The sequence below is a fragment of the Camelus bactrianus genome, chromosome 23 (genome assembly GCF_048773025.1).
Source record: "Camelus bactrianus isolate YW-2024 breed Bactrian camel chromosome 23, ASM4877302v1, whole genome shotgun sequence".
NCBI classification, from domain to species: domain Eukaryota; kingdom Metazoa; phylum Chordata; class Mammalia; order Artiodactyla; family Camelidae; genus Camelus; species Camelus bactrianus.
Genome location: NC_133561.1, coordinates 42,249,561 through 42,265,370, shown reverse-complemented (window position 1 = coordinate 42,265,370; position 15,810 = coordinate 42,249,561). Strand labels below are relative to the sequence as shown.

The 15,810-nt window shown below is 35.9% G+C and overlaps 1 protein-coding gene across 26 annotated transcripts in view; it reads left to right on the top strand.

Moving 5' to 3' along the window:
* LOC141574800 (uncharacterized) overlaps nt 1-15,810 on the top strand; it is a 72,098-nt gene that overhangs the window by 25,378 nt on the left and 30,910 nt on the right. For 22 of the 26 annotated variants that reach the window (XR_012501963.1, XR_012501959.1, XR_012501957.1 and 19 more), the window contains 3 exons: nt 7,021-7,100; nt 13,425-13,614; nt 15,464-15,525. Coding sequence is in view for 7 of the 26 variants with exons in the window: in XM_074352080.1 (XP_074208181.1) it covers nt 7,021-7,100; nt 13,425-13,614; nt 15,464-15,525 (332 nt within the window). In the remaining 19 variants the exon portion in view is untranslated. Of the gene's footprint in view, nt 1-7,020; nt 7,101-13,424; nt 15,751-15,810 lie in introns of those variants that run through there. The other 4 variants (XR_012501965.1, XM_074352085.1, XR_012501962.1 and 1 more) reach the window with 4 other exon arrangements.

Sequence of the window (15,810 nt, the reverse complement as noted above, 5' to 3'; positions counted from 1 at the left end):
CAGTGCCTGGCACACAAGGGCTATTGAAGTGTAGGCCATTTGCAATGGCATTTAATTATACACTCTATAAGGTTGGCAGAGCATGTCATTATCCATTTGTGTCTGTATATATGTCTGTATATTTTTCTGCTATTAATTAGGCTCCAGACTTGATTTAAATTTCCACTAGTCCTTTTTTTAATAGCTGAGTTCCCTGAAGTTCTTAGAAACTAGATGATTGCCTCAAATTATATGGCCTTGCTAGATCTCAAAATTAGCTTTTCTCACCACACATTCAACTTTATTTTCATTCATTTTGAAATGGATAAGGACTAAGATGTTTACTTATTTATTTATTTTTGGAATGATATTAGTTTAGAAAGACAGAGGCAAATATGCTAAATTGTATGCCCAGTTGCTGGAGGAAACAATTTATTATATGTTCTAAAGTTTTTACCTGTAAAATTTTGAGAGTAGTATTACCTCATCCTGCTGCCTTGTGAAATTGAATCACATCACTCATAATAATGTGAAGTGTGAGAAATTGTACTGATGATGGAGCATATCAGCAGCCTTTAAGAGAAATAATATAAACCATATTTCCTCAAATCTAAGAAGCCTTCTGTGTTAGTTTTCCATTGCTGCTTTAGCAGCTCACCTCACAGTCACTGTCCATCAGGATTCTGGGCGTGGTTAGCAGGGTCCTGTCCTCTGAGTCTTACCAGACAGTAATCAAAGTGTCAGCCAGTGCTGCGAACTCATCTGAGGCTCACAGTCCTCTCCCAGGCTCACTTGGTAGTTCACAGAATTCAATTCTTTGCCTTTGTAGGAATGGCATTCCTGTTTGCTTGCTGGTTGGGAGTAACAGACACTCCCCTAGAGGTTCCTGGAGGCCACGCTTAGGTTCCCACATGGCCTTCTGTATGCACAGTTCACAGCATGGCTGTTTGCTATTTAAGGACAGTGTTCTCATAAGAACTGATTTTTTTAGGTCAGGCCAACCTACAGTAATCTCAGTAATTTAAAGTCAGCTTATTAGGGATTTTAATTACATGGATAGAATCCTTTCACAGCAGCATTTAGGTTACTATTTGGTTGAATAACTTTGAGAAGGTGTGTAAACCAGGGTGTTAAAATCTTGGGAGCCATCTTAGAATTCAGCCCACCACATGATCAATTATAAGACAAATTGTTATTTTATTTGTCAATAAGGAAGAAAAATGTTGGCTTAAAGTATGATAGAGTGCATTATAAGTACTTGGATATTGCTTTGTCAAAAAAAAAAAAAAACCCAAAAAATAAAACAAAACAAAAATAGAATTGTGGTCATTCATCTAATCACAAATATTTGCTTCATGAATATCAAACTTAGTCCCCACTGCTGCCTTTCTGTGCTTTTTTGCAAGCATCAATTTTTTTTAATGCTGAATCATAGTGTAATCTTTTAGAGGATATTAAAAATTGGGTCATAAATGTGACATGTGTGTACACAAAGTACACATAATTCAGCAAAACTTACAATGATATAAACTGTCAGTGACCAAATTTGCACATGCCCAGGGAATGACAGCTACATTGTGACCACCACAGGGAAAATGGTGATTGCTTTTGTTTGTTTCCTACTTATTTGTAATCAGCTTTATTGAGATATAATATATACAGTAAACTACACCCATGTAGGGTTTCATTTGATAAGTTTTGACAATTGTATTCATGGAAACACTACCACAATGAAGACATTTCCATCAGCCTCAAAAGAGTCAGTTCCTTCACCTCGGGCAATTTTGTTGTTGTTGTTGTTGTTATTGTAGATTAGTTAGCATTTTCTGGTATTTAAGTGAGAAAAAATGGTTATGGAGACAGTATTCTTAATTTTGAGGTTTTCTCCAGACCCCCTCATTCTTAGAGAAATAATTTCCTTTTTAGGTCTTAGGCTTATCCCTTCAGTGTGGGGGTAAAATGATTCTCCGTGAAGCTTTCTGGCCACTACCGTGGGCTACCCCTGACTTCTACTTTGCCTGGGCATTGTTCACCACCTCTCAGAGTTGGCTGTCCTGCCCCACATGTGTACATGCGTGGCTCCCTGGCCCACTGCTCTGTTTGCTGTCTGTGTGAGGCCCAGCAACAGTGGCGGCTTTCAGCTGGGAGTTCCAAGCTCCTAAAAAATTTCACATCATTGCTGTCTGAGGCTATTCTCCTGTTACTTAAGGCAAGAGAAACAGGTGACATTAATTTTTAATATATTTTATTTAATATATCACAATATTATTATTTCAACATGTAATCAATATGAAACTATGAAAACTTATTATGGAGATATTTTAGATTCTTTTTCTAGTACTAACTCAGAGATCTGGAGTATATTTTATACTTACACCACGTCTCAGTGTAGACTTAGCCACATGTCAAGTGCTTACTAGCTTTTGGCTGGTATATTGGACAGTGAAGATGTAGGTTATGAACTTTACTTTTCCCATTAAGACAGTAGTGTATGGATTCCACAAGAAATTGGCTTTAACAATGCTTGACCCTCTAATAGGTTAGGGCTTGTGTATTTCAGAATGGTTTCAATGGTTGAGATATAAAATACTTTGTTAATAAAGACAAATACATTTTTATACGTTTTCCTCCTTATACAGGTAAGCTTATTGTTGAAAATTTGAAATCTGGGTCAGAGACAACAGATTGCCTTTATTTCTTAATCCAAAGATGGTAAGTATTGAATTCTGTTGAATTTCCTCTTTGTGAATGTTTCATTTTGAATTAAAGAGAAAAGAGATTTATTTTTGTCTTATTTCCTTGCTCCTCATATTCATATATTTATTGTTATTGACAATCCTCTTGCCCCTTTGCTTACATTTACTCATTCAGAGTCCCAGGCTGTATTCCACCATGGGGACCCTGTGAGAGGTCCTCTGTGGAGTCTGGTTATCTGAATGGTGCTCCCTAGATGGGCTTAACAATAGAAGCCCTGATGGCCTTTACGTATTCATTGCTAAACCAATATTGTTGCTTTCTATTTTTCTTACCTGTAGTATTTTACACACACACACACACACACACACACACACACACACCTTTTTTGTGTTGTTGAGATATAATTCACATGCCAGAAAATTTACCCTTTCAGAGTATACATTTTAGTGGGGTTTAGTTTATCCATGAAGTTTTGCACCCATCACTACTGTTGAATGCTTTATCATTCTCATCACCTCAGGAAGAAACCCCAAGCCCATTAACAGTCCCTTCCCATCTCCCCTCTTCCCAGTTCCCTGGCAACCACAAATCTACTTCCTATTTCTATGAATTTGCCTATTTTGGACGTTTCATATAAGTGGAATCATACAATATATGGCCTTTTATATTTGGCCTTTTTCACTTAGCATAATGTTCAAGGTTCTTCTATGTTGTATTGTGTATCAGTACTTCATTCCTTTAGGTCTGAGTAATATTCCATTGTATGCTGATACCACATTTTGTTTATTCATTCTTCAGTTGATGGTCATTTTGATTTTCTCCAATTTTTGGCTATTATGAATAATCTAGTTTTTGTGATTACACTCATTCTTCAAAAACATTACTTTCTTCATATTATGTCCCATTCTTGTCAAAACTTTTAGTGGCTCCCCATTGCTTGTACAACAAAATAGAAGATGCCTAGTTCGCATTAAAAGTCTTTGCTACTTTCCTTTCCACCCTTCTTTTCCATTGTGTTGTAGTTTATTATTTCTAAAATATGTGCTACATATGAATATAGATTATGTAAATGATATATATAATTTCATCAATTTAATTCATTTTAAAATGATCTAAATTTTTAAGAATAAAGACTTTATTTACAAACCAAAGAGTAGATTGAAGGTAGATAGGTAGTCTGGAGAATTAGAACAGAGTAAAGTGAAACATTATAGAAAAACAAAGAAAAAACTTTTCTGGATTTGACCATAATGTCAAACAGAGACATTCATTTTCATATAATGTGATAAAGCACCTCATCTGAGTCAGCCTTTGATATGTGGAACTCATTCAAATCATTCATTTTCTGATTAGCATGGTTATTTTTTTCCGGGGCCTCAGTTTTTTTTTTTTTTTTTTTTTGTTTTGTTTTGTTTTGTTTTTTAAATCCAGATAGTGTCAATCTTTTTCCCTTTTTGACATGTCTGAAATTGTTAAAAAGGAAATATTTTTATATAAACTTAAAAATAATTTTCCCGACTATTTTTTGCATATACACACACAGATATAAATGTATAGTGGCATTTTCCTCCCATTATATGGAAAAATAGAACATAATATATAGACTTAAAAAAAATCACAGTATATCTTAGAAATCTTTTCAGAATAGTACATTGAGAACATTCTCACTTTTTTTTTCCTGCAGGATAATTTCTCTAAAATGTGTATCCACTTGAAATGTGATTACCTATACTTAGAAAAAGAGAGAAGGGGATATAAATGGGAAAAAGGAAACAATGTGCAGATGTTTGGACTTTGTTTATAGGTGAAAACAATGGAAGATCAGAAAATTTAAGTAATTGCCCAGGATCATGCAACCAGCGCAGGGTCCTGATGCTAATCTAGGTGTTTCCAAGATCCTGGCCTCCCTGCTGTATCCATGTTGCATTTGATGTAAAAAAGGAGAGAGAAATCATGCCAACTTCTTTTTCAACAGAAATAATAGAATTCCAGACTTTATTTTCTGGATTAGCCCTTTAAGAAGCTTTGCATTCTGAAGCCTCTAGGTGTGCTTTTCAATCTTCAAAAGGACTATTTCTGATATAAAAAAGTATCATGAAATGATAGTAAATAAAACACTTTAGCTCTTTCCCTTCTGTGCGCCACTGAAGATCCTGGTGTCACCATGGGCCGCCACCCCGCCTGGTGTTACCAGTGCTGTAAGAACAAGCCACACCCAAAGCCATGCTTCTGCCGAGGTGTCCCTGATGCTAAGATCCGCATCTTTGACCTGGGGTGGAAGAAGGCAAAAGTGGATGAGCTCCACTCTGTGGCCAAATGGTGTCAGATGAATATGAACAGCTTTCCTCTGAATGCTCCAGACAGGTATGCGGGGTGACTTTGGAAAGCCCCAGGGCATGGTGGCCAGGGTCCACATTGGCCAAGTCATCATGTCCATTGGCACCAAGCTGCAGAACAAGGAGCATGTGATTGAGGCCGTGCACAGGGCCAAGTTCAAGTTCCCTGGTCACCAGAAGATCCACATCTCAAAGAAGTAGGGATTTACCAAGTTTAACACAAATGAATTTGAAAACATGGTGGCAGAAAAGTGGCTCATCCCGGATGGCTGCAGGGTCAACTACATCCCAAATCGTGGCCCCCTGGACAAATGGCAGGCCCTGCACTCATGAGAGCCTTGGTGCTGTCCCCTCCTTCCACACAACCACCAATAAATCCTACTTTCCTGTCAAAACAACAACAACAACAACAACAACAGCAACAACAACAACACTTTAGGATGAATTGAGTAAAGTACTGAAAATGAGACCCCAATATACATAGGTATTTATCGCAGGTAGCATTTCAGATTGGTAAGGGAGAAGATGGATGATCTGATGATTTTTAAAAAATTTATTTATTTATTATTGGTTTACATAAGTATTTTTTATTTTGGTGGGAAGAGGTAACTAGGTTTCCTCATTTTTAGAGGCGGTACTGGGGGTTGCATTTTACTACTTGAGCTGTACCCTCCCCCATGATTTGGTGACTTACGTTGCAACAAATTTCTAATTTGTCAAAACAACACCACCACCACCTGTTCATTGCTTCAGTCTTTACATAAAAAATAATTTACAAATTAAACAAAAGATAATATAAAAGGACTTTGTGAGGTTAGCTTTCTTACTAGACTGAACTGAGTGAGTACAGCCATGAAAATTTCATTTTTTTCTTGATCACTATATTTTTGTGTGAGTTCTGTTTGTCATGGGTTTTCTCCAGCAAAAGTCCCACTGTAGAAGAGTGAATTTTCTCAAGACTTTATCAGGTAAAGAGAGTGAGAGGGAGCCAGAGACCAACTCCCAAGCTGTTCCAAAGCTCTTACATTTATTGAGAATAGTCAAAAAATATATCACAGTGAAATACATCATAGGACTGAGTAAGGGGTATGGTGTATGTGCAGGGATGCGGGTCAGCAGTTTCAGTTCATGAAAAACAAAAACATTATAATCTTAATTTATACTTAGAAGGTTACAATATTGATAATACAAATGGTTATTTTAAGCCTCAAACAATCATGAGCAAGGTTACAGTGTTCTGAATAATTGATAATGAAACCCCAGGCCACCACAGAGTCTTCATACTATGATCAGAAATCATCTAAGCACGCGAAGCAGCCAAGCTGCCCCCAGCTGAGGGCTAGGTCAGTTTTCTGTGAGCAGGAGTGACGTACACTATCCACCTGCGCCTGGTAAGCCAAGCACGTCCTGCCGGTTAGGGCGAGGGATGAGCTATGGTTTTCCATAAGCAGAAGCAGCCCTGAGTCTGTGACCTTGAACTAAACAAAGTGAGCAAAGCATGTCTCTGCTTTTCACGGCGAGGAGACAGTTCATAGCTGGTCCCTGCTAGCACAGCAGCTTCAAGGCAGCTGAGCGAAGTCCCGCAGCTAAGGCGGTGACTGCCACTGAGAGTTCAGTCTTTTGTGCTTTGGACATTTTGCTTTGAAGGAGCAGTATAATGACAAACACAGAAAGCATGGGTTTTGATTATATATTTCTTATGTGTTTACATAAAGGTGAGAATATGATTTCGTTAAACAATCATTACAAAATCAAAATTTGTTAACCCAAGTTTGTGCTCCCACAGTTTTGTATTTTCTGTAATTGCTCCTTAACACCAACTTGGGGCAGGCTCACAGCTTTCCTGATGTGTTTTATTTACAAAAGCTGTAGTTGTGCTCTCGTCCCTTATTGAGCGTGACCTGTGACAGGAGGGACCTGTCCTACTCTGTGGTCTTTCACTCCTTTCTCCCCATTGCTGGGAGTTGTACATTTATGCAGCCTTTTTTGGATTATCTGTTGAAATAAGGTGCCGATGCCCTGTGACTCAGGAGCTGTACCTCCAGGAACTGAGCGCTACAGATATGCTCATGCAACCTTATCTGAAAGGTGAGTCCTTTAGAGATGAAAATTCTTTGTTCTGATAGAAATTCAGCACATCTGCAGCCTGTGACTTAGTGTTTACTAACAAGAGAGCTGCTAAACCTACCCCAGCTCTCCTGGCACAGTGGTGAGTTATGTTATAGCTTACATATTGGATGTTTAACTTGTTCCCAGTGCTTTTTAGTATAAAAAATGCTGCAGTGAGTATCTTGGTGTACATGCTACCCACTCATGAGTGCTGAGAAAGTGTCTTACCTGCTGTAGCTAGGAAAGTCTTCTGCTTTACATTTTCCCTCCTCGTACTTCAAGGAGCACAGGAAAGCTCAGTTTAAAGTCACAGCTGATTGCCTGCAGGGGCGTGTGACTGATGGCAAGCCCTTGGCCCTTCCTGAGCAGGAGTTTCTGCAGATCTGGGCCTCTCAGACTGACCTGGGACAGTGGTAACAAACGAGCTCTTCACTGTTGCCCACGATCAACTTCTCCACCTTCCTCTAGGGGTGTGTGTCAGTCAGGATGCCATTATTTGTTTCGGACAAGACAACCCATTGGTGAGAGAGCCCCGTGCTTTTCTGGTCCCCTACCCCACTGTGATGCCATTGTGCTACAGTCGTGTATAGTTACTGACTCACAAAACATCTTCAACTGTCATTAAGGGGGTAATACTGCAGCCAGTTGAAAACTATTATAAAAATGTTGGCAGAAATTATATAAGATTATTTCTGATTTTCTTGGCTTCTCTTTTTCTCGTTCCTTTAGCAAGAAGCAATGGTAGTTTAAGTTACTTAACTTGAGTATCTGCCCTAGCACATGTCATTTTTTTTTATTATCCCAATGAAAGTCTGGGTCAACAGTAAGTTTCTTCACAGGTACAGAAGTAACTTGATATGATATAAAAGCAAGATTTTATTCTGATTTATTAGCTTTGTTTTGTGTGTGTGTGTGTGTGTGTGGTTTTACTTTTATTTTTTTGTCAAACTCAGGAAAAAACTACCAAAATATTGCAAAGTTTTCCCATGCAGTCTTCATCGAGGTTCCCCAAATGTTAACAGCTTACACAGTGACAGTGTAGTTATCAAAATCAGGAAACTAACACTGATATAGTACTGTTACCTAGTCTCCCGGCTGTATTCAGTTTTCACCGGTTGTCTCAGTAATGTCCTCCCTCTGTCCAGGATCTGATGCAGTTGCATTTTAGTTGTCATGTCCCCTCTTAGTTTTCTTTAATCTGAAACCATTCCAAAATCTTTCTTTGTCTCTCACGACTCTTATACTTTGAAGAGAACTGGTCAGTAATTTTATAGAATGCCCCACAATTTGGATTTGTGTGGTTTCCCCATGATTCAATGAATGTTAAAAATTTTTGGTTAAGAGAACTCTACAAGTGATGTTATTAAGCTTACTAGGAGGCACGTGCTACTGATTTGTACAATTACCAGTGATGCTAACTTGTTCACTTGGTTTAGGTGATACGATTGGGCTTGTCTGCTGTAGTTGTGCTTTTCCTTTGTAATTAATAAGTGTTCTGTAGGAAAACACTTTGTGACCAGGTAATTATCTTATTTTACATCATACTCTCTAATTTTTATTTTCATTGATGATTCTTACCTGAAATGATATTATTACCGTGGTGTTTGCCAAATGGTGATTTTCTGTTTCCGTCATTCCTTCTGCATTTATTGGTTGGATCTCCTATAAAGAAAAGCTTTCACCACCAAGCCCATAAAAACCAGCAACACGGCGCCTTCACAGCCACCCCCTCTCTCCCTCTTTGGAGACAGCCCACAATCTGTCTATGGAGTGTGTGCCTACTTTTAATCTGAGCACCCAAACCCCACACCTCATGGCCTTTCTCTTGACGTTCAATGTATCTCTCTGAATAAATCTACATTCAATCAAAAAAAAAAAAAAGAAGAAAAGCTTTCCTTCTTAGGTATGTGTTCAATTTTTAAATCTATATCAGAATAGCCTTGAGGATTTTTATTTTACTTATATCAGATGTACTTACAGATTCTTATTCTATGGATTCAATCTATTACCATCATTATTTTTGTGCTATAATTATTATAGTTTGGCCCTAGGGAACCCCTTCAAGAAGGCTTCTGTCCCATCACTTTTTGAGGATTGACTGGCTTTCTAGTACCACAGGATGTCCCAGGCTCATCTTGTGCATTCTCTGCTCTAGCCCTGGAATTAGCCATTTCACCAAGGAAGATTAGCTGTCTTTATTGAAGATTGGAATTCTTCTATGCTCTTTCCCTCATACTTGTATGTCACCATCTTTTAAAAATCTTTCCAATATAAAACCACTTTGGAGGATGTGGGCATGTAACTCTGTTGAACAGAAGTTAGTTTATATCCAGTAATTCCCTTTGTAGTATATTCTGTTTAGTTCCCAGCAGATTCATCTTGCACTAATTAAAGTGGGAGGATTTCTGCACAGGTTCCACTGTGCCAAATATGTTATTTCATGGAAACATGGTTGAAGATTTTCTTTGGTTTCATTGAGTACTTGATAATAACAGTTTTGAAAACTTTTCCAAGAGCTTTCTTCCAATGCTTATAGTATAGAAATATTTATATTCTCCATATTTTTAGTATAGCGGACTCAATTTTTTTTTCCTTAAGAAAAATGTTGACTTTGCTTTAAGTACTCTCTTGGTTCACTTCCAAGGTGGGTTGGCCATCTATCCAGAGTACAATTTTGATTAGGCTTTACAATGTCTACAAAAGATTTCAGCCTTTTCTCCTTATTTATCATGTAAAACACATCTTTGCTCTTAATATACAGTATAAATTAGATCCCTGTCACAAACTGTAACTTCAAATTTGCAGTCTCTAGAATGGTGGAAAAGACAAATTATGAAGCATTATTTACAAGCCATTAGTTCCTAGACACTTGAACTTAAAACTAAGGGAGGCATTAGAACTCCATGTTCTTAGACTGTGTTGTTTTGGCACCACAGATTTCATTCATACTCTTTATTAATTTATCTTGTATTTATCTGTAAATTACCTTTACTAGTGGTTCTCAAAGTGTGGTCCCCTACCACTAGTAGTGCCAGCCTCCTGTGGGAACTAGTTAGAAGGGTAGCCTTCTTGGGTAACACCGAGAGGAGGTAGTGTGGGTTATCAAGCCCTCAGGTGATCCTGATGCAGGAGAAACATTGCTGTGTCCATTTCCTGTAAATTGTTTCCAATTCCTGGTGGAGGTACAGAGTGCCAGTTATCCTTTTGCTGTTTTATATTATCTGTTTTACCTAGCTTGTAGGGGTAGTGAGTTATTTTGAAGATTAACTCTCTGTTCTCTCCTCCCCTTGAATCTGGTAGCCTCAAATTTACTTTCTGTCTCTATGAATTTGTTAATTTTAGATATTTCATACAAGTGGAGACTCATACAATATTTGTCCCTTTTGCCTTGCTTATTTCACTTAACATGTTTTCCAGGTCCATCCATGTTGTAGAATGTGTGTCAGAACTTCATTCATTTTCATAGTTGAATAACAGTCCATTGTATGCATATATCATATTTTGTTTATCCATTCATTTGTTAATGAACACGGGTTATTTTCACTTTTTGGCTGTTGTGAATAAGGCTTGCAATGAATGTTGGTGTATAAATATTTTTTAGAGACTTTATTCAAATCTTGTGTATATATCTAGGAATGGAATTTGAGGGTCATATAGTAATTCTGTTTTTATCTTTTTTAGAAAATACCAAACTATTTTCCACAGTATATGTATTGTTTTTATTACCACCAACAAGCTACAGTTTCTTCATATCCTCGCCAGTGCTTATATTTTGTTTTAAAAAAAGTATTAAAATTTTAAAATAATTATGGCTACCCCAGTAGGCACAAAGTGGTGTCTCAGTGTGATTTTCATTTGCATTTCTCTAATGGCTGATGATGTTAGGCATTTTTTCATGTGCTTTCTGGTCATTTATATATCTCCTTTTAAGAAATGTCTATTCCAGACCTTTGCCCATTTTAAAATTAACTTGTTTGTCTTTTTGTTGTGTTATACAAATTTTTTATATATTTTGGATGTTAAACCCTTATCAGATATATGGCTTACAAATATTTTCACCCATTAGGTAGGTTAACTTTTTACTTTATTGATAATATCTTGATGTACAAAAGTTTTATTTATTTATTTATTTTAAAGTTTTACATTTGATGGAGTCCAATTGATCTATTTTTTCTTTTGTTGCTTGTACTTTGGTGTCATATCTAAGAGCTACTGCCATGATCATGACAATCCACGATCATGAAGATTTACCTCTGTGTTTTTGCATAACAGTTCTGTGATTTTAGCTTTTATATGTAGATTGTTGATCCATGTTGAGTTAACTTTTGTATATGGTGTGACGCAGGGGTCAACTTCATTCTTTTATGTGTGGAAATCCAGTTGCTCCAGCAAAATTGGTTGAGGAGATCTTTCTTTCTCCATTGAATGAACTTGGCACCCTAATCAAAATCACTTGAAAATAGATTTATGGCTTAAAGTCTGGACTTTCAGTACTGTTTCATTGGTGTATATGTCTATTCTTATGTACTATGTTGTTTTGAATATACATTTCTCATGCTGTTTTATATACTTTTAAAAAACTTCTTTAGGCATTTTAAGTGTTATTTTAACTTTTTGTTCTTGATAAGACTAAAATTATGAATAACTTTAAACATTTAAAATATTGCACTTAGTAAATTATAAAGAAGTAACTTTAGTATTATGTGATATGTACACCCCTGGGCTTCTGAGGGAAGCATGAAAATGCACAAGACTTGTTTCTCTTCTCTAACAACTTGCAACTCCATTCATTTACTTTAAAAGTAGTATACTTTTGCTTTGCCGTTCTATTTTTTCATGTGAGTCCACCCTTATGATGTCGTTAGTATAGTATATGAGATGCTTATCCCTGTTGCAGCAAAGTTGTAAAATTTAGATATTACAGTTTTTTTTTTTTGCTGTTGTATAGTTTGTATCTTTACTTTAAGCACCTAATTTTATTACTCTTGTTATGTTTTTATAATTCATTTCTGTTATATTCTGCAACTAGTTTCCTAGAGTATGGGTCTTTCATGTTTTAGTTTTTTTATGAAAGGCACTTTAAGCCATTATACTACTGAAGTTTGCCTCCTTCTGTATGGTTTTACCCATCCATCTGCAAATACGGAAATTTTCTTGGGCAAATTTATATTCTGGTGCTGAGACTTTTTCACTGTGTGTTTTGCAGATAGTGAGATAAGCTATTGTAATGTGAACTTCCAGGATAAATTTTTAGTAGTTGATAGCGATGTTCTAAAGCATGTGCTCCTCTTGCATGAACTTAATTATGTTTATCTTTAGTTACTATTGCCTAGAATAGCACTGTGTGATAGAAATATAATTTGAGCCACATATGTTATTTAAACATTTCTAGTAGCCTCATTTAAAAGAGTTAAAAAGGGCTAGATATAATTTTAATGTATTTTATTTAATCTGACATATCCAGGATATTATCATTCTAACATTTAAACAATATAACAGGATTGAGATATTTTACATTTTTTAAATACTTTTTCAAGTTTTTGGAACTATGTGTTCACTTTATATTTACTAAATAATTTTTGTAATTTTTTTTAAATTGAGGTATAGTCAGTTTACAATGTTATGTCAATCCCTGGTGTACGGCACAATTCTTCAGTCATACATGAATATATATATATATATATATATTCATTTTCTTATTCTTTTTTACCATGAGCTACTATAAGTTATTGAGTATATTTCCCTGTGCTATACAGTATAAACTTCTTTATCTATTTTACTTTTTTAAACCAATTCCTTGAAACCTAGTAGATCTTTTACATCTTGATTGGATCACCGAATTTTCATCAAAAATGCTTGATCTTAGTTGAGACTTCAAACAATTTATGGTTGAAAATGTAGATTCACATGACTAAGTTCTTCCAAAGAAACTTATACTTTTCAATATCTGAATTAAGTGCCAAAAATTTTTCTTTTTAATATTTTTATTTATTATGATAAGACTTGTTCATGCTTTTTTAGAATTTGAAGCAAAAATTTAACAGTTCCAAATCTGTGCTTCTTAAATTAAGCAAATTCACTAATTCTTGTGTCAACTTAGTGTTATTAACATCATTTCCTAAGGATATTGCATAAGTTGAACAACTTTAATTAACTCGATCAAAACAAAAAAGTGTTCAACTATTTATGATTATTTTTGCAGCCAATTTTTACAGCACTCTGCATTGTAAATAAAATATTCTGTATATTGATTCACATTAGGGAAAAGTGTAAAATCTTTATTATCAAATCATATTATTGTAGGTTCGTCACCAGTTGTGGGTTCTGGCCAGCAGAAGTCCCACCGAGACGGAATAAATTACTCAAGACTCTGTGGAAAAGTGAAGAGAGCCAGAGGGAGTTGGGAGCCTCGAGCCTTTCAAATCTCCCACATTTATTGAGTACAGTCAAAGGAGGAATGCAGGAATTTAGGGAAGGACAGGGTGGGATCACAGTGAGTACAAAGGCTTTGTTTATTGTTGGTGTTGGGCTCAAGGTCAGAAGACCCTTTATGGTGAATCACGTTTTCGTGGGTTTTGAGCCTTTCAGCTTATCAGGGCAGAACATCTGAGAATCAGCTGCTTAAGAACTTGGACTCAGGTTGCTGTGCCTGTCTTAGGTTGCCCCCCTCAGGAGATGTTTCCCGTCATTGGCTACCCAGCTTTCTCACTTCTGAGTCTGCAGCTTTTTATCATTCCAGCCCAAGGCTGTTTTGGGGATAGAAGACTAACAGCAGGCACACCCAGCGTTTATAGCCAGGGACCTGGGTCATTGCTAAAACCTAAAGGCAGTTACTAAGCACATCTTCTTTAAGGAGATAAGGGGCTGGGATCTGTTACAATTTGTTAACCCAATCACGGGCTCCCACAATTATGAAAACTTTCAATTTCAACATAAATGTCTGTACCTGTGTAACTAGGTCTTAGGTACAGTTTCTCTTTCTTTGGTAATTCAGGCCATGCTTGTTTACCTTTACTGAGATACCAGTGAGAAAACATAAGCACTGCCATTTTTGTCTTTGATTATTGAATATTGAAAAAAAATACTTTCTTGATCAGCGTTAATAATACAGTAAATCTTTGTGAAATTCTTCCTCTACTCAACCATTGAGCGAAGAACACAAGATTCTTAAATGTATTGTTTTCTATTTTTTCAGTAGTTTTGTAAGCTGGCTAGGATTCTTATTATTTTCAGGTACATACTTATCAGTTTTAACAACTTAATACATGCTACTTTTCATAGCTTTAGAATGCTGAGTACAAACATTTTTCATTCTTTTCTTTTGAGGGGGAGATAATTAGGTTTGTTTGTATGTTTGTTTGTTTTTTATGATGGCACTGGGGACTGAACCCAGGACCTTGTGCATGCTAGGCACACGCTCTATCGCTGAGCTATACTAGCCCCCTCACTAATCTACTCTATGTATATCATACAGTGGAGCAGAGCAATAAGAGGAATATCAGTTTCTTCTTTTAAAAGTCCAATAAGTGTAGGTTTTTAACCTAACATGGCTGGAGCTCTCTATTGAGACGGAAACTAATATTTTAATATATAGGTGAAATTCTTTGGCTGTTTAAAAGGTGAAAAATAATCCATGCTACAATTTTGATTTTTTTAAGGTACATATTTGACATTTCTTCTTAAGTTTGGAAGTTCTTTCAAACAAAATGTGTCTAAAGTTGTACTTTGGTAGTGTCTCGTATCACATGACTTATCTAAAGCTAAAAGAAAAGTAATTTCTCATATTTTGAATCTACTGATTTTTGATACTGTTAGACAGGTCTTCCATATGACGGACAGTTGTTTGGTGGCTTAATTGAAGGCCTTCTACTTTTTCTATAATATCTGTTTTAGTATTCCTCATAATTTTCTAATAAAATATCTATAAGTGAAATAATTTATTTACCATCTCTCTACTTAAATATGGTTTCTTCCCTATTTCCTTCCCTCCTTCCATCCTTCCTTTCTTTCTTTCATCTCTCTCTCCCTCCCTCCCTTTCTTTTTGCAAGAATCCATGCCATTCTATAGCTCATGAGAGTAATAAGCTCAGATCCTTTAAAAATCTTTTAAAAATGTTTGTTGGACATTTAATTCTGATCTCAGGTGAATAATTTTGTTGCTTTTCTTTTGACTTAGGAAACTTCTTATGAAAATGTACTATGCATTTCCTGAAAATGTCTCTTAATATTGTCTACATGTTGTTTAAAATATTTTTATGTAAGTAATAGTTTTTAAATTTTGCTCTACCAGAGCTAATTGTGATTATTATTCATGTTAAAGTTGGTGTATTGTTTTCTTCTAGTCTCACTTCACTGTGCCGGTGGCAGCGCTAGCTTCACTGCATCTCCACTTGATTCTGCTTGGGTAGGATGCCTGTGTTTTAATTTTGAAATTTTGTTATACCCTATCCCCTTTTGCCCAGAACAAAAAGTTAAAGAAAACAACTTAATTCAAAATATGTTAAAATTAAAAATTTCCATAAAAATTAAAATAAAAATTATCTCTGGTTATCAGTTATAATTTCATAGGGATCACTGTAACTTGTGTACTTTGCAAAAAATTCAATAAATGATTTACTCTATTATTACATTGATGTGTAGAGAAAATTCATTTTAGTTGAATAGTTAGTTGATGCTGACTAGATAAAAA